The 19605-nt window shown below is 40.3% G+C and overlaps 1 protein-coding gene across 2 annotated transcripts in view; it reads left to right on the plus strand.

Moving 5' to 3' along the window:
• Positions 1-19605, plus strand: part of LOC137655672 (3'-5' RNA helicase YTHDC2-like) — a 388907-nt gene that overhangs the window by 97969 nt on the left and 271333 nt on the right. For both annotated transcript variants that reach the window (XM_068389626.1, XM_068389627.1), the window contains exons 13-16: positions 5957-6180; positions 10550-10677; positions 11236-11370; positions 16915-17103. In XM_068389626.1, coding sequence (XP_068245727.1) covers positions 5957-6180; positions 10550-10677; positions 11236-11370; positions 16915-17103 — 676 coding nt within the window. The remainder of the gene's footprint in view (positions 1-5956; positions 6181-10549; positions 10678-11235; positions 11371-16914; positions 17104-19605) is intronic.

The raw sequence follows: 19605 nt of genomic DNA on the forward strand, positions 1-19605 counted from the left end.
CCTGAGCAAGCATGCTCTCTGACCATGAGGTTACCCCGCATAGAAAACGGGAGTAGAATAAACTACACAAAATTCTGGTCGGTTGGGAGGAGATCCCAGATACTCCTAAGAAAGTAGTTCGAGGTAAGTACTGTTAGGAAAAATACAAATTACTTAAAATTTGTGGAATTTTCGCTTCGCTCAAAATCCGTTTTTTGGTTTTTGGGCTCAAGCCATGTCGTCCTGATGGAAGCTTACCAGAGAATTACTAGAAAGTACTGTATCTGTGGATTTTTAAAGTGCCTTGACCTTTGGACAATTTTTTCTTATGGTCATCCAGACCATTGAGACATATGACTATACCGTTATACGTCATTACTGCTAAACATAAACCATGTTAGTGCTTCCTGCCACCTGCAGGGAAGAGTCATATTAGACATAGGAAAGGAGTCTCAAAGTTTGCATACAATGTATGAACAAACATAGCATCAACTACATACAGGTCTCACTGTTTGTATAACGTATTGGAACAAACATTACTAGATAATGTTTGCATCACATATAAGAACAAGGGTATTAGTTATACATATTGTTCATAAGTAAATATATGCAGTTTTATTAAGGGTAAGAAAACACTTATATATTTTATTAAAAATCAATTGTAGGGCAAAATAAGATGACACTTATATATTTTATTAAAAATCAATTGTAGGGCAAAATAAGATGCAAATACATATTGATAATATTTATTGGCAATAAATGACCAACATAAAATAACAGGTATAACATAAATGTTGATATATGTAATAAGAAACATATCAATCAATCATAACACAGAAAATTTTTGTTTTCACCTGAAAGAGAAAGCTTTATTAATGCCACCATAAATTTGAAAATTTTATAAATTTTCTAATATGAATTTCTGTGATGTTGAATGTCAATTCACACTATGTAAGTACACACGGCACAAGTGTTATCTATATGTTTCTTCACCTCAAATAATTAGAACAGTCCTTAGTGTGACCATGGTGACACTCACTTGAAAAGTATTGCACCGAGAGGTGTCAACACCTTCACCCGTATAATTGATGGTCCCAATCAATTCACTGTTCATCGCAGCACTAGACGACAGGTTTTAGTACACTACCTGCCGCCACCACGTAACGCCTTGAGTTCATGCACTTGCTTCGCATAATGCTTGTAGAACACTGTGGATGACTTCCATCCAGTGTATGAGCGAAGATGCTCAAAGTCCATATACTGAAAAAAGTTCAGTGATGAAGCGATTTTCCTTGGATCATGACCTGCGGGTGTACTGTCAGGATCCGCTCTGCAAATAAAATAGGTGATTTTCGCCCTAAGTTGTTTTAGGGATAGGTTTGATCCTGACGTTTCTCCTTTAAAGAGCTGTCCTCCCCTGAAGTCTGAAGTTCTTTGAAGATAGACCTTTAGACACTCCACTGGACACAGCGAGACATCTTCCTTCAGAGGGCAGATTCTCCAGGGACCCCATCTCTTGGTGGGTAGATCATTCTTAGCGAGAAATGTTGGATCAGGAAAAAGATTCAGTTCTCCCACTTCTGTGAACTGAATATGGCCCTCATCACTGGATAGGGCCACTATTTCACTAACAGGCTATAGCAAACAGGAAAATGACTTTTTGAGTCGAGTCTTTCAGAGAGTAATCCTCAGTTGTTCAATGTTGAAGCATAGTGTAGGACCTTGTCGAAGGACCATGAAATGGGCTTTGGAGGGGCTGCAGGCCTAAGTCTAGCACATGCCTTAGGGATCTTGTTAAAGATTTCGTTTGACAAGTCTACTTGGAAGGCGTATTGTAGAGGTCTAGTCAGAGTTGACTTACACGTAGTTATCGTGTTGGCTGCCAGACGTTGTTTATAAAGATAGATAAAGGACAGACAGAAGTCCATTGAGATTTCTTTTGGTCCTTTTGCTTTGACGAAAGCAACCCACTTTTTCCAAGATGATTCATATTGTCTTCTGGTTGACTTAGACTTATATTCTTCTAAGAAGTCTATACTGCCTTTCGAGATCCCAAATCTTTTCTTTACTGCTAAGGAGAGAAAATCATGAGATGAAGGCTTTGTGTTCTCTGTGTTGAAGCGAAGACAGTCGACTTCTGGACCTGTTGAGACAGTGCTGGGTCTGGCAGAGGGACCAGCCTCAGCTTCAGTTCCAATACTAGAGGGAACCAGTTGCTCTTTGGCCACTTGGGAACCACTAGAGCTGCCGTTCCCCGAAAGGATCTCAGCTTGTTGAGGACCTTCATTAAGAGATTGGTCGGAGGGAACAGGTAGATCCGGTTCCATCTGTTCCAGTTGAGGGACATGGCGTCCGTCGCTTCCGTTAGAGGGTCCTCGTATGGGGGCCACATAACGAGGTAGCTTCTTCTTGTCACTCGTCGCGAAGAGGTCGATCTGCAGTTCCGGGACATGATGTAAGATGAAGGAGAATGAGTCTGCGTCTAGGGACCATTCTGACTCTATCGGCGTGAGCCTGGATAGAGTGTCCGCTGTCACATTGCAGAAACCTTGAAGGTGAACTTCTGACAAATGCCATCTCTTCTTTTCCGTTAGGCGGAAGATGGACAAAATCACTTGGTTGATTTGGGGCGATCTCGAGCCTTGACGATTCAGACATGTCATTATCACCTCGCTGTCCAGGATCAGTCTTATATGGGCTGATTTGCGAGGGGAGAGTTTCTTTAGTGTCAGAAAGACTGCCATGGCCTCCAAAATGTTGATGTGGAAGGTCTTGAATAGAGAAGACCAAGTCCTTTGGACTTTCCGTTGATGGGAGTGACCTCCCCATCCTTCCTTCGAGCCTTCGAGGCATCCGTATGGATGGTGACTGAAGGTGGAGGTGGTTGCAAGGGCACGGTCCTCTTTAGGTTCTTGGCCTTCGACCATGGCTTAGATCCCTTCGAGCGTTTGATGCTTATCTTCTCGAGACTCCTGACACATCTTTTAGCTGTGCTTTTAGTACTGGGTCTGTCACTGATGCAAACTGGAGAAAGCCCAGTACTCTTTCCTGTTGGCGTCTTGAGATCCTGTTGGATTTCAGTAGTCTCTTGACAGATCCTGCTATCTCTCTCCTCTTCCCTTGGGGAATGGAGAGACAGTGTGACTTTAAGTTCCAAAGGATTCCAAGCCATTGAAACTCTTGAGCTGGAGATAGTCGAGACTTCTTGACATTGATCTTGAATCTCAGATGTTCTAGGAACTGGATCACTTTCTCGGATGCTGCCCACACCAGCCAGTCGTCCAGGTACGCTACTACCTGACACCTTCTAGGCGTAGTTGTTGAACGACTGCGTCTGCAAGTTTTGTGAAAATCCTTGGGGCCATGTTTAGTCCGAAGGGCGTGGCTCTGAAGACATTCTTCTTCTTCTGTAGCCTGAATCCTAGGTAGGAGGAGAGGGGGCGGTTGACTGGAATATGCCAGTATGCATCTGCCAGGTCTATCAAGACTGTGTACGCCCCTTTTGGTAACAGGGTCCTTTTGTGTTGAAGGGTTAACATCCTGAACTTGTTGTTTTCTATGAACTTGTTGAGTGGCGACAAGTCCAGAATGACTCTGAGTTTGTCTGAGTCCTTCTTGGGAACACAGAATATCCTTCCTTGGAATTTGATGGACTTTGCTCTCCTTATCACCTGCTTGCTCAAAAGTTCTAGGGTGCATTCTTCCTGTACGGAGGTGAAGTGTTGGAAGAATTGAGGAAATGGTGGTGGAGCCTCGCTCCAGCTCCATCCAAGTCCGTTCTTGATTAGGCTGTGGGCTCAAGGATCGAAGGTCCAACAATCCTGAAATTATTGGAATCTCCCTCCTACCTGAAGCAACTCATTGCTTCTGATTTCGGGAGGATTTACCTCCTTGACTGCGTCCTCCCTTACCACCTTTACCTCTTGGGGGGTATCTAGAGGAGCCCCGTTTAGACCCTCTATCCTTGGGACGAAAGGTAGTGGTCTGCCTCTCAAACGCAGGGTTGAACGCTGGTGACTGAGCAACCAGCTGCTGAGGCACCATCTGATAGGTTGGTGGTGGTTGAGCCACCAACTGGGGCATTGCAGTCATGGCAACTGTGGGATGTTGTTGTTGTTGCTGTCTGGCAGGGCGAGAGGGCAACCTAGGTCTTTTTGTCTTCCTCTTAGGCTGGGGACCCTCATCCTTGGAAGATTTCCTCTTCGCTGACATGCCCCACTTCTGGAGAAGGTTTCTATTCTCCGTGGCAGCCTTGTCTACAACTTCCTTGACCACTTCACTCGGGAAGAGGTCCTTACCCCAGATATTGGAAGCTATCAGCTAGCCTAGCGCATGATGAGACTCTGGTTACCTATATCACCGAAACTAACGTATACGATCGATAGGAAGAGGAAATGTATGCAATGTTATGTACAAATCTTTACAAGTATAATGTGCCTAAATAGCTTATATTTTATTAATGCTATTACCACTAGGAAAGTAGACTTATATCATTCATGATAGTAAACTGAAGCCCGTAGGCTAATAAGCCTAGCGCGGGCGAGGTTCGGTTACCTAAATCGCCGAAACTCTAAAGATTACAATCGACATAATATGTATCATCCTAGTATTACTTTAATTGAATAGCCTCAAAATATAAATGCTATTACAACCGGGAATGCCGTTCGACTAACTAAATAACACATGGGTTATGAACGACAGCGCCCATGGCGCCTCCAGTGACCAGCTAAGCTCTAAATACTTGAAATTACTCTAATTTCACTGTGAAGCAGGAGCTAAAAATTATACACTGTGAAGAATAGATACTCAATTTTCCAGAGGCAGAAGAGGCTGGAGATTGCATCGTTAAATCCATAATATCGAGCACAAACGTTAGAGCGACAGGGAAAACCACCGTGCGAAACCGCTACGAATATAGGAATAATGCGCCATCTTGGATACAGCGCCATCTAGATACTCAATAGTAGTACGGGAGGAAGGGTACCTTGATAACGGCTCCCCTTCTATTTTTGCCACTCTCTCCCTCGAAGCAAAAATGCTATTCGGGGTGAAGATTGCTATGTGTCGTATCAAGATATATATCCCCTGATTTATGCGATATCCTTAAGAGAAATTTTGAGGATATTCGCGCCAGGAGTTAGAATTCTGGAGACCTAAAGGTAAATTCTCTGGGAATATCACTGTAGCAAATATCCCTTAGAAAGCTACTTATAGGAACCTTCCATCAGGACGACATGGCTTGAGCCCAAAAATTAGTAATACTGTACTGTATGTTGGTTACATACTTTAGTTGAAGGTAGGCAGACTCATTACCTCACCATTTTAGTTACTGTCTTAGCTTCAAGCTATAATTCTTCAGAACAAGGCAGGTCAAAAGTTATGTGTCTGCTGTGTAGTGTTAAATATAGTTATCATAATGTTTTTCTTATAAGATTACTCCATGGAATTATAAATACACATTCCATACTTTAATTGCCTCCCAATTTACTCAAGAGCCTTGGGTTTCTTTCATAACCAAAATTATTGGTTTGATGTAGAACAGGTGCGTTTGAAAAAATAAAAATGATTTTCGTTATAAAACCATTATTTGAACTGACTCCTAACTTTTCTGATTGCTTTCAGCTATAGTCTAGATTACATAAAAAGTGAATCTCATATTTTATTATAACTTGATATGTGGTGGGTATATGTGAGATGTACCAGCAAAGAATGATTTTTATTAAAGAATTATTTCTTTCAGTAGGTCACAGGAGATATACTTGAGCCAAGCAATTAATTTTATTGTATTAGTTACATTTTGCTACTTTCTACTGAGGTACTCTGTGACGAGTATGTAATAGATACAGTAAACTCACAAATAATTAGATCATTTGAACTTTAGCTTGATCATGAAATTGTATTCATTATCTCTGAACTTTTAAATTGGCTATATATTTGAAACCTACTGGTAAACACTTCCATTTTTTTATCTTTCCAGTGCATGTGAGGGAGTAGACTTGCTCTCTTTGTCAGGTGAAGGAACTCAGTCCAGCATTCTTACTGGTAACAAGGGATCATCATCTTCATCGGGTTTAGTTCCTGAACTTTCAGCCGAAGATAGGAGAATACTTGATGCTTACCATCATTCAGTGCCTGATGAGTATGCAGATGTTGATTTGGTTCATGCCCTTTGTGTGAAAATTCATAAATCACAACCAGCAGGTTAGTTCATTTAATGCTATATTTAGAATAATATAGTGCATTTAGTTTCATGTGTTTTCATCTGAAGTACTTATCTTCCTTTCTCAATCAATGGATTCAGGGAACTTAAATTTTGTGGAACTCCCAAAAAATTAAACATTCTATGGCTGAAATGGGACATTTAACTAGTTAGTATCATGCTTTGTACTGTATTTATTCTATTTCTAGGATGAAGTTTTCATAATGCATATTTTGTTTCCTGTTATTTCATTAGAGTATATATTTTATTAAATCTAAATGTGAGAAGCAAATTTACTGGGCATGATGTTCAATATAAGCAGACAACCAGTAACAGGACATGATACCAGGTACTATTATGTCCCATAATTTCAATAATGCCCTTTGCTTATGTGTTCATGAGATTATATCTTACATGAGTAAAAAGTATGCTGTTTGATATGAATACTATATTATAGCATAAGAATTTTCTTATGTAGCTGGCAGTGAAAGGAATTGAATATCATATGATACAGCTTTGTACTCATCATTCAATCTTTTCAACATCCGGTATTTTAGTGGAATATTCACTGATGTATATTTATATGATTTTTAAGTTATGATAAATAGGTATTTTGTTCTGATATCATGGAACAATGCATGAATATATCGTAATTTGTTGATAAATTTTATATAGACCCTGAAAGGCATTTTTACAACTTTCCTTTTTGGAATTTTTAGGTTGCATAAAAAGCATTTCCAGTGTAAATATTTGGCCATTGTTCTTGCGTTCAGGGTCTAAAAAAAAAAACATGAACGGATTGAAATGTGAATAGCATTAAGAATATTATTACAGAACCCCACTGTGCCCTCTTTGTTTAATTGAATAAAAGTTTTTGTATAAAGGCAATATATTTAAGAAATGAATTCTTCTAGAAAATCTTAATCCTAAAAAATGTTGATAGTACCACTAGATTTATAAAATCCTCTAATATCAGACTTGACAGTTTTATGTTGGATCCTTTTCTATGTGTATCACTTTTATGTGCCTATACATAAACTCATCATTCAGGTATATTCCTTAACTATTATCTTAATTCCTTACACACCTGACACCACTCAGCATATTGAACCTTGCATTCACTGAAATGAGTAGAGATTTTTATCATTTCTTCACTTAATACATATGAGCTTTGCAAAGATATTCTGCTTACATCATAAAAAGATTCAGTCATTCTTTAATATAATGCACCGAACCAGAAGTTCATATCGGTTAAAGTTTGGTCGTACCGAGGTACAGTGAAAAGTTTTTCTGATGGTTTATAAATTTTTCCTTCAGCCAAAAAGTTATACCTGACAGTGATTTTATCACACTGGGATTGTGAGAGTGTTAAATTGTTTCATTATTAGAATTCCTATTTTCCCCATTATTGACAAGTATGCATCCAGTCAGTTTCTTTTGCAAAGTGTCACAGGAAATAATAAAAGAAAATTATTCTCTCAAGAATTGAAATGCTAATGGATAGCACTACTGCACAGGTTAATGCTTGTTCACATTATCAGTATTCTGTACTATCAACCGTTAGTCATATGTTAATGCCTGGTGTTTTGCCCATCTAAAACCACCATAGAAACATTATTTTTCTGATTGCTTATATAATAGTCTCCAAAAATTTGTTTTTTATACTCCACAAAAATCTGGCAAAATTATTTAGTGAACCTGAGTATTACACATTTGCATAAGCATCCAAATAATGTGTATGAAATACATTTTTAAAGGCCCATGGCTAATAAGCAAAAATGTGCTATAGTATCTTGTGTAAACTTAATAAAATATATCTATAGATGGATTAAGAATTTGAGCTTGAATCTCTTATCAAAATTTGAGATATCAAAGTTATCATAATTTATTGAATAATGAATCAAAAGTGCGTGCATTTTTGCACCTCTGTTTTTAAAGAAATCTGAGAGTACTATGAGAAAATTGTTGTGGATGAGTCATATATAATCATTTGAGTAGCTGATCCTGATGAAGATTTGTACACACAATTTGTTGCTTCAAGTAACAGGTTTTAAAAACCCTCTGTGAGGTTTATTTCTCAATTTGCTGTTCTTTAGTTATATCCACATTTTATGCATCTTCTTAACATATAAGTGTACTCTAAAACAAATGAAACCAAAGAGTGTAATTTGGATTGAATGTACATTGGTTACTTTCGTGTATCATAGTACATGTACATAAACTAAACATATGTATTGTAGTTATAATTTAGAAGATAGTAATATATGTTCTGATTGAAAATCTAAATTAATTAGGAAGGTTGGATGTATACATACATACATATACCAAGGCACTTCCCCCAATTTTGGGGGGTAGCCGACATCAACAAATGAAACAAAAACAAAAAAAAAGGGACCTCTACTCTCTACGTTCCTCCCAGCCTAACAAGGGACTCAACCGAGTTCAGCTGGTACTGCTAGGGTGCCACAGCCCACCCTCCCACATTATCCACCACAGATGAAGCTTCATAAAGCTGAATCCCCTACTGTTGCTACCTCCGCGGTCATCTAAGATTCTAAGGCATCGGAGGCAGCAGCAGGGCCTACCGGAACTGCGTCACAATTGCTCACCATTCATTCCTATTTCTAGCACGCTCTCTTGCCTCTCTCACATCTATCCTCCTATCACCCAGAGCTTCCTTCACTCCATCCATCCACCTAACCCTTGGCCTTCCTCTCGTACTTTTCCCTTCAACTCATGCATTCATCACCTTCTTTAGCAGACAGCCATTTTCCATTCTCTCAACATGGCCAAACCACCTCAACACATTCATATCCACTCTAGCTGCTAACTCATTTCTTACACCCGTCCTCACTCTCACCACTTCGTTCCTAACCCTATCTACTCGAGGTACACCAGCCATACTCCTTAGACACTTCATCTCAAACACATTCAATTTCTGTCTCGCCATCACTTTTATTCCCCACAACTCCGATCCATACATCACAGTTGGTACAATCACTTTCTCAAATAGAACTCTCTTTACATTGATGCCCAACCCGCTATTTTTTACTGCTCCCTTAACTGCCCACAACACTTTGCAACCTTCATTCACTTTCTGACGTACATCTGCTTCCACTCCACTATTTGCTGCAACAACAGACCCCAAGTACTTAAACTGATCCACCTCCTCAAGTAACTCTCCATTCAACATGACATTCAACCTTGCACCACCTTCCCTTCTCATACATCTCATAACCTTACTCTTACCCACATTAACTCTCAACTTCCTTCTCTCACACACACTTCCAAATTCTGTCACTAATCGTCCAAGCTTCTCTTCTGTGTCTGCAACCAGTACAGTATCATCCGCAAACAACAACTGATTTACCTCCCATTCATGGTCATTCTCGTCTACCAGTTTTAATCCTCGTCCAAGCACTCGAGCATTCACCTCTCTCACCACTCCATCGACATACAAGTTAAACAACCACGGCGACATCACACATCCCTGTCTCAGCCCCACTCTCACCGGAAACCAATCACTCACTTCATTTCTTATCCTAACACATGCTTTACTACCTTTGTAGAAACTTTTCACTGCTTGCAACAACCTTCCACCAACTCCATATAACCTCATCACATTCCACATTGCTTCCCTATCAACTCTATCATACGCTTTCTCCAGATCCATAAACGCAACATACACCTCCTTACCTTTTGCTAAATATTTCTCGCATATCTGCCTAACTGTAAAAATTTGATTCATACAACCCCTACCTCTTCTAAAACCACCCTGTATTTCTAAGATTGCATTCTCTGTTTTATCCTTGATCCTATTAATAATTACTCTACCATACACTTTTCCAACTACGCTTAACAAACTAACACCTCTTGAATTAAAACACTCATGCACATCTCCCTTACCCTTATATAGTGGTACAATACATGCACAAACCCAATCTACTGGTACCATTGACAACACAAAACACATATTAAACAATCTCACCAACCATTTGAGTACAGTCACACCCCCTTCCTTCAACATCTCAGCTCTCACACCATCCATACCAGACGCTTTTCCTACTGTTGTTTCATCTAGTGCTCTCCTCACTTCATCTATTGTAATCTCTTTCTCATTATCTATATTGTTTTTTTTTTTCAGCCTAGGATTTTTTGGGAAGGTGGGGGTGTTACCATAAATGGTTTGTAAGAGAACATGGAAAAATGTGAATCAGCGTGTTAAGTATTAAACAAATTGGGTTGTGTTTATTTTTCCACCATCTTCATTCATTGCACAATATTAATTTCTTGTAGAGAACACCTTTGATTAGTTTAGAGAGGATGTTTTTGCTATATAAGATTGTACACTACTAATTTTTATTTCTTCAGGGGCCATCCTTATTTTCCTCCCGGGATATGATGACATTGTCACCTTAAGGGATCGTATCATTGCCGAAGAGAAGCAATACTTAGAGGGAGGAAAGTATTGCCTCTTTTGTCTCCATTCTAGCATGCAGGTGGGGAATATGTTTGTTATTATTTTTTCCTAGTTTTTAATGCATACTAATGAATATGAAAATTGAGAAAATGTAATCAATTTTATATCCTAATTAACTTAGTTGTCCATTTTTTCAATATCAAACTTCTACTTAGTCTTCCTTATGAATTATGATGTCAGATGATATTTAATTATCACTCAATCAATGAATCAATCTTCCTTGTGAAAAAAAACCACAAATTCAAGGATGGAAATAGTGATTGCAAGGTGAAAAGATTTCATAATTATTTTATCGATGAGAAAACAAAAGCAGTATTGATTCAGGTGGTTTTTAAGATGATTTATTTTAGATTTCAATTATTAGATGTGAAGTAAGTTATTTTGCTTTTTCTATAAAGTACATATTTTCTAAAAAAAAAAAAAGAAAAAGGATTTTATTCATATTTTAGGTTCAACTATGATTCACTGTACAGTACTAATCCATTTTCTTCTTATTTTATTTAAATTTTGCTGTATATGAGATTAGTTATTCATGCTCATGGTTTAAATGTAGAATTTATGAGCCATTTCTTTCTAGTCAAGTGATCAAAAGAAAGTGTTCCGTCCAGCACCTCCAGGAGTTCGCAAGATCATTCTTTCAACAAATATTGCAGAAACTAGTGTTACCATCAATGATGTCATCTATGTTATAGATTCTGGAAAGGTGAAAGAGGTAATTAAAAGTTTTATTTGTTAATGAGTTTGCATGATGGACAGTTTCACACAGGAATTCCTGGTGCCATCTCTTCTTACACTACAGTATCTTTTAGTTTCTCACTGCAGTAATGGTGTAACAACATGCACCTCTTCAGAGTGTGGTGGGCCAAAAATTCCTGTGTTCAACTGTACATAGCATAGATTGGTTGTAGTGTTCATTGTATATAGTTTTTAATTATTTTTATTTCAATGAATCTTAAATTGTCTTCACTGTGATGGTCTATCAAAACCACTGAGTTTGTATCAGTATGCAGTACAGGTGCTCACAAACCTGTTACTTCCGCTCTTCTTACAGGAATGCACACACACACTGCTGGTAGGAATAAAAGGCCCCGCCCTTCTCTCCCATTTTTGGACGATCCCTCTTTCTCATTTTCGGGAGAGAGAGAGAGAGAGAGAGAGAGAGAGAGAGAGAGAGAGAGAGAGAGAGAGAGAGAGAGAGAGAGAGAGAGAGAGAGAGAGAGAGAAAAGAGAAGCTATGCGTGCCGAGAGTATTCCCTTTTGGGAGTAAACATTGGTACTCTGTCTCAAGCTGATAGGATATGTATCAGGACTTTTCCCAACAACTTTGAGTATTGGTGTGCAGTGCCGGTGCTCACACACCTGCTACTTGAGCCCTGTTTCTCACAAGAAGAGTACACGCTTTGCCTATTTTGTACCTGTGTTTGGTCTTGTACCGAATACAGTGCCCTCAACTGAGTGCTGCTCTTCACTTTAGGAAAAAGATATCTGATTGATGTAGCGAAATGTCTTTGACGATCTCACCCCATGTAAGTGAGGGAGAAGTGGTATATACCAAGTTCATATTCAGCTCTTAGCACTATGTGATACAGGTGTTCACTCACCCACTCTCTATCCTTGTTACAACAGTTGCCAAGAAGCTACGAGTTCAGGACCGCTCTGAATCCTCTTCACAATGTCTCCCCTCGTACGCATGGAAGGGACGTTACGTACTGGGAATGTATCTACAATACTTTGCCATGCTGAGTGATGAGGACACCCTTAACTGATCTTTCCTGCATACATGGGGGACAATGTGTACCGGGAACATATCTACAAGGGATGATGACCATAGTACATACTCACGTAGAGATTCTGTCACAGAACTTCCGATAGCTGCTTCATTCCAATGTTCCCATTAATGGATACCAGTGGAAGAAGAACCTATGATTGGTATCATCTTTTATATGGGCTATTAGCGCTTCCTTTCATGAGCATAGAAGTTTCCTTGTGTTCTTTCCCTTCGTGCATTGTCTTTACAGGAAAGTTCCGATGATCCTCTGCACTGGTAATACAGGTCTCCTCTACTTGTTCTGAATGATCATTGTTTTCCACGGTATCAGCCGGTACCTGGAATCATACAATAGGTAGCCACAATTGGGAACTATATGATTGCCAGCCTCGAGTAGGAATTATACGACTAACAGCCACAATCGGAAACCACATGACCTGGAACCAAGATGTTAGGATCCCCACAATCTGAACTCACAATCATGCTTCTGGTAATTGTTATGTTCAAGTCAGCTGGTAACTAGATCATCTGTTTCTGTTACCTGCTTCTTCTCAGCACTTATGCCACCCTGAAGAGGAAGAAGAGGTCACCAAAGCACAGGACGACTGATCTGTCTTTTGAGACTTTGACCTATTCCTCGGCATGGCTTCGTGGAAGGAGTAGTACTGTACAAAACCCCAACTCGGGAAGGGTTTTTGGTATGAGGTAAAGGAACATGTGCCCCTCCTACCAGTAATTGGTTCTTTATGAGATCAAGCATGACCACTGCTGGTCAGAAGTGGGCAGCTTTTACCTCAGGACATTCTCGAGACGTCTTGGGGTTACCATCGGTAGAGATAGGCCTAATGGCTGATAGTGCTTATTGACCTAGATTTTCCTTCTCTCAGAAAGAGATTCATGACTAGGTTTCCCAGATGCCAAGATCTTCCAACTCGGTTGCAAATTACTGGTTTGGAACAGTTGACTTCGCAAGTTAGGGGTTGGAACGAGAATTCTCAATTCCAGTCTCAGCACTCGTACAGCCACATCGTACTCACGTGGTTCTCGGCAAGGATGTGTGACCAGGGACAGGTATTCGGTCGCCTCTGATCCATTCGTGGAGTGTTTGACAGGTATCCTATGCAAAGAAGGATTCTTTGATGATGATGTGGAATAAGTCTAGGAAGACCAATCAATATGAGTCATGTATGAGTGACGCGTTTAGTTTTTCTGTCTATGATGCTGATAGTGTGGGACAAGATTGTTCCTTTCAAGGAAGGGATCCTAATACATTTTCGCCTCATTCGCGAGATGAGAGGATATCTTTCAGGAATGTACCCATCCCCAAATAGACATGCCAGTACATTGTACAGAAGCTCACGCACCTGCTTTGTGCGCTTGGTTCCTATAAGAATGAACGTGTACACTATTAGGAATAAAGGGCGCCACCCCACTTTCTACTTACGGAATGTTCAACTTTTTTTCTCCTCTCAGTGAGTGTCTTCACTCAGTCAAGATGGGAAGAACTACCTGAACTCTACCACACTGAATGGGTTTGATGCTATCTACTGGAGTGTAGGCTCCTACCATTAGTACTAGGCCTCGTACGAGATTAAGCCATCATCTTTCTTCTGCCTCAGGAAATTCTCGAAACGCTTCGGTGACTCCATCACCACTGTCCATGGATTCGGCGATTTCAACACCGAAGACGGGACCTGATGTAAGACGGGCATGGAATCTCCTACCTGGGAAGCCACAAGCATGGAATCTCCTACCTTACAAGCCACTTTCAGGAGCAGTCTGGCAGCAGCATACTCAACGTTTTGTTGAGTGCAGTTATATACTTCGCATAAACCCGAAACATCTGACTCTGAAGCCACCTTTTGGACATGAAGGAATGCAAGGAGAGATACACAATTGAAGGTCTTCCAGACCATTCCCCAGGGAGCTTAGTGATCAAATTTCATATTCAAAGGAAACAGCAAGTACAGTACTTTCTGCCATCAGGAAGAGGACCTCTCCTGCTCAGTGAATCTGAAGGGTTCATACATCTGGATACTTATCCTTTTGTGTGTTGTAATCTCCTAGTCTATGGTTTGGTTTTCAGCTCAAACCATAGCTTCAGACTGCTTTTTGCCATGAGAGTTCATGCTCGCATTTCTTGTGCCTTCCATTTCTAGATCAAAATTTCCCTCTTGGATTTTATTGACAATTGGCTTGTCCTGTCTCCCTCTGAAAAGTGATGCTCCAAGACCAAAAAAGTTGACTTCCCTTTAGCATAGTACAAGAAATATATTCTATCAGTAACCCAGCCATGTGGCTAGGCAGAAATAGAGGACCAAAGTATGCTGATAACACATTGAACATTTATTTCAGCAAACTTAGGGAAAAAAGCAGTTGCTCCAGGACGACTAATAACTTCCGGTTGGACGGTAACATCATCTGAATATAACCTTTTTATTGGGCACACCAGTGGTTTTGCCATGATTTGGAAGCATCAGTGGTAAGCAGCCAGGAATTTTTCTAACTTCTGGTTTCGGTGAAATAGAAAATTCATGTTGATCAGGATTGATCGCTAACTGACAATTCTAGAAACATCTTGTCTAAGATAGCAGTTGTGATGTAAACCTAGAATGAGAGATAAATATACTAGCCCTTCTGCTCCTTCTTTATTCACCTTCCTTGTGGTGCAGCAGTCGCTCCGTTATTTTCGGGATAGGACACTAGATGTATGAGAGCCACATGATTGAGCCATTTTTCTTACAAGGAAGTTTATTTTATAAGTTTCTTCACCATCCTCCCAGATGAGGGGAAGGATAGCCAATTGTATACAACCCATTTTTCATAAAGACCATACAGTCTGACAACAAATCCCAAATCTTCCATGGATATAGGTTTTCCTTGAGTGTCTACCAGTTCTTGCATCTTCATAACCAGGTCATTAGGAGGTTGACAGGAGTCATCACTTTACCTCCTGGACTGGACCAAAATGCTTAGATATATCCTAGAATAGTAAACCCAGAGCTTGATGATGAATATCTGGCTTGGTTTAAAGGTCGCTCATGAATGGCAGAGGCAAGGGACAGTGGCATTGCCCTAGCAATCAGGACAATGCCCTAGAGACTGACCATATATTATATGATCAGTGCCCAAGCCTCCTCTCCACCCAAGCTAGGACCAGGGAGGGCCAGGCAGTGGCTACTGATGACTCAGCAAATAGACCTATAGGCTCCCCCAAACCCCCCAACCTTAGCTCACAAGGATGGTAAGGTTGCAGACACTAATGACACTAACGAGTCTGAGTGGGACTCGAACCCCCGACTGGCAAACACCAGGCAGAGATGTTACCAATCAGGCCACAGCATCTTTCAATATGAGTACAAAACTGTGTTGGTTAGTCCACAGAGGGTGGAGAGCAAAAAAAAATTTTCTTTTTCTATTTGAACTTCGTGAATCTTGCACTTTGTATATTTTTTTTTTTTAAAGAAAAATAACATCACTATCTGATGGTACTAAATGACATTACTCGAACCAGTATCAGGTTATTTTACCCCAATTCCATATATTCTTTTCCTTTCTAATCTATTGTTAGTGATTCAGAAGTACTTCTATTCTGCCTATTAAGGGCAACTCATTAACATTTCAAGTACCCAACCACTTTTTGGATGAAATTTTTATTCCAATTTTTTCCACACACAAGCTAAAATAATATGTCGAAATATAATTTGTTGGGAATGCAACCAAGTAAGTCGTGGTAGATGGAATCATAGTGGTTTTTATCATGTCTACTTTTTAAAAGTAATATTGAGTTCAATTCTTAATGCTGATGCTTGGAAATGCCATTTTACCTTGACAGCATTTCACCTTATTTATATGATGATACAAGAATGTGTTGGCAGTAATTGGGACCATTTAATGTTCTTTATTAATGTGTATCACTTTAGTTGAGGAGACTGACTTATATGAACAATTGTTGCTATGTTTTCTCACAAATTGGCGAGCGTTCTTGTGCTCAGAGTGGCCTATCACTCCTCATCAGTCGGCCAGATAAAGTAATACTTAAAGAAATCGTGCTCACTGCATTGAGACTATTTTATAATTAGTGGAGTTTATAAGAAAAAAAAATCATTAAAAGATTATTCATTTATGATAAAGACTTATGTTGCAAGTGATGAAGTCTATTTATGAATTTTATGGATACCTAAAAGATTCAAACTACAGTGATTTCATCTTCCTTAAATTTAAACCTTTTTTATTTAATTTTCTTAGAATGCTATCCTTATCCCTTTATTTTGTACTTTTCAACAAAGACTTCACCTTACTTAGGAATCATATGGTGGCTGTAGATCTTTGGAGATGGATCCCCTATTAGTAATGAGGGATTAATGAAGTCTTGACTGCTGAAGTAACTTAGCTTAATGCTAACAGTGCTCTTTATAATGTCGATTGTAAGGTATAAGAAGTTTGTATTTATAAATCATAAAAATAATTTAAAATTCTGTATTGTAGATGAGTTATGATTCGATGGTTGGAGTGTCATGTCTGAAAGCTGTATGGATATCTCAAGCTTCAAGTCAACAGCGTCGGGGTCGAGCAGGAAGATGTCAGCCAGGCATATGTTATCATCTGTTCTCACGTAGTCGTTATAATTCATTGCAGCAACATCAGACTCCAGAAATTCTAAGAACTCCATTGCAGGTAGATTTATCACCAAATTATTTTCTATTTGAAATATAAGGCAAATGATTTATCACTATAGTCAGGATTGGATAATTATAATTTTTATTAAGTTTCCTTATGATTTGTCTAAAAGTATACTATGCACTTATTTTGAAATAATTTTTTTATACAAACCAATTACATCTATATAACCATATTTGTTCCTATGCATAAAGAAACCTTCGTCATTTAAGATAGATATACTATGGCATGAAAGCTGGTGTGGCCAATAAAGAATCATTGAGGATCTGGCAACCAGTATGGCATGCTCTTCTCTAACATGAAGTGAGGAACCCACTTTATCTTGAGCCATGCTGACGTTCAGATGTCCGTTGTAGGCCTTTGAAGTTTTCATTGCTTTTGCGTGAATTGTTTTCTCTCTTCTTTCATAATGAGTGCAAAAGCAAGTTGCATGATGAGGACTTGTCCTGTTGTAGAAGGACGTCTGTGTTGGACTATCATAATTCTTATGTAAGTCAATCCTCTTCCTTTGCATTCAACTCCTAGAAGACATACAGTCAGCCCACACTTTACATGAGTTTATACTTAGTTATCTCACTAGATTGCGACACAGAGAACGGTATTACCTATTAGAAAAAACAAACATTTGTGCTAAAAAAATCTTTACAGAACGATTTCTGTTAGTCCACACTCCTTTACATTGGGCTCGCTTCACGCCACTTCCCTCTCTCACCGCCCAGCTCGCCCCAGTTTTTGCTTACTCGGCCTCACAGGCTGTCACAGTCCTCTCTCTTGTTCTTTTGTCTCCTCGCGTGTACATCTCGCACATCATCCCAGCTTACATGTTTTGTCCGACTTTTGCCTTGCCTTTGCTACGGTACATAAAACTGCGACACATGCGAGTTTTAAAGGCTAATTTTGAAGCTAAATTCAAGATATAAAATTATCCTATGCACTCTTTCACTAGGCTACGATGTTATTCAGACTGTATTTCCATTTAGTGTAGTGAAAAAATTACAGCTTTATTTGACGATCCGCGGATGATGGGTGGAAGACGAGAGCTTCTGCAAAGAGGCCTGTCTTCTCGTCTTCCCTCTGGATCTGATGCTTTCCCTAATGCATCAAAAGAGAGGGGGGGGGGGGGGGTGCGCAGCATATGCCGCACCATTCCATCCTCGTCCGTTGGCTTGATTCAGAAAGGTACCAGCATTCACCTCTCTTAGAGAACCATCTAGTAGTACGAAGCCTCAGATGGACAGAGGACAACTAGTTGCCCCCCATCCGCTCGGGTCATTCCTGGTACAGGAATGTGCTTGCAAAACCACCCAGATAGTGGGCTCCTAGTGTCTTGGAATAATCTTGTATCCAACAAAGTCTTATTTTTGTGAGGTCCCCGACTGTGGTTATGCTCGCAGGGGCCTTGAACTTCAGGCTCCCGCTTGACCGTTCCCCAGTCCTGGAACACCAGGCCCTCAAACAAGATGTATTCCAAGATCGGTGGGGCGGCCTAGAGGTGTTTTTTTTTCCCCCATTCGGTCTGGTGAAAAAGTCCTCAGCCAAGTCAGGATAAGCAAGATCTTATCAATGACTCCAATAAATTCGCTATGGCAACACGCAGAATAGTTCCCGGACCTTCTACAGCTCCTGACGAAGTTCCGAGGGATCTTCCTCCACGACACGATCTTCCAAGCAGCCACATGCTAACACTTTCCTAAGCCGTAGCTTTGCTTCGACTTCACGCCTGGGACGATCCTACACCACCTCTCTCAGAGAGGCCTTTCGCAACGAGTCACGGAAAAGATGTCTAGGCACCTAGGACACTTTTCAGTGTCGGTCTTCCAGGCGAACTGTTCGGTCCTTTGTGACTGATGTCGTGGAAGGGGATTCTCTCCCATCGATGCCTTTACTTATACAAGTTTGAGATAACTTGTCCCCCGTCGGATGTCAACCTCCTCCTGGGAACGCAGTTCGGGTCCTTCAGTCCCTGAAGGCCCCTCTCTACGAACCTTTATACCAGGCAGCAGATCGCTTCCTTACATGGAAGACGGCCTTTCTACTCGCTTGCGCTTTTACCAAGAGAGTTAGTGTGTTGTATGACCCATCTTCTGATGTCTTCTACTCTAGGAGACGGGGGAGAAGTAATCCTCAGCGGTGTTCCTGAGTAGATTGCCGAGACTCAAAATCTGAGTGTGCTGTACCCTAGGTGCAGCCCCTTTCGAATAAAGAATCTTCGTTCGGTAACCGAAAACCCATCAACTGGGGTTTTACCCAGTGAGGAGTCTGTGGGGTTACCTTGAAAGAACGATACCAGTTCGCCCCCCGTATGTTGGCATTGTTGACCAGCACGGGGAAGGTCAAGAGGAGGATCTCAAGGATTTCCTTCCCCTCTGGGATTGGAAGGCAATTGAGGTTGCTCTCAATCTAGACTCTCCTCCATCTTAAGACCCAGAGCTTGTAACGTCAGTGGCGTTGCTACGTCCCTGGCGTTCAAGGAACTACTCTGTGGCGCAGATACTTTTA

Source organism: Palaemon carinicauda, chromosome 16, assembly GCF_036898095.1.
Source record: "Palaemon carinicauda isolate YSFRI2023 chromosome 16, ASM3689809v2, whole genome shotgun sequence".
Classification (NCBI taxonomy): domain Eukaryota; kingdom Metazoa; phylum Arthropoda; class Malacostraca; order Decapoda; family Palaemonidae; genus Palaemon; species Palaemon carinicauda.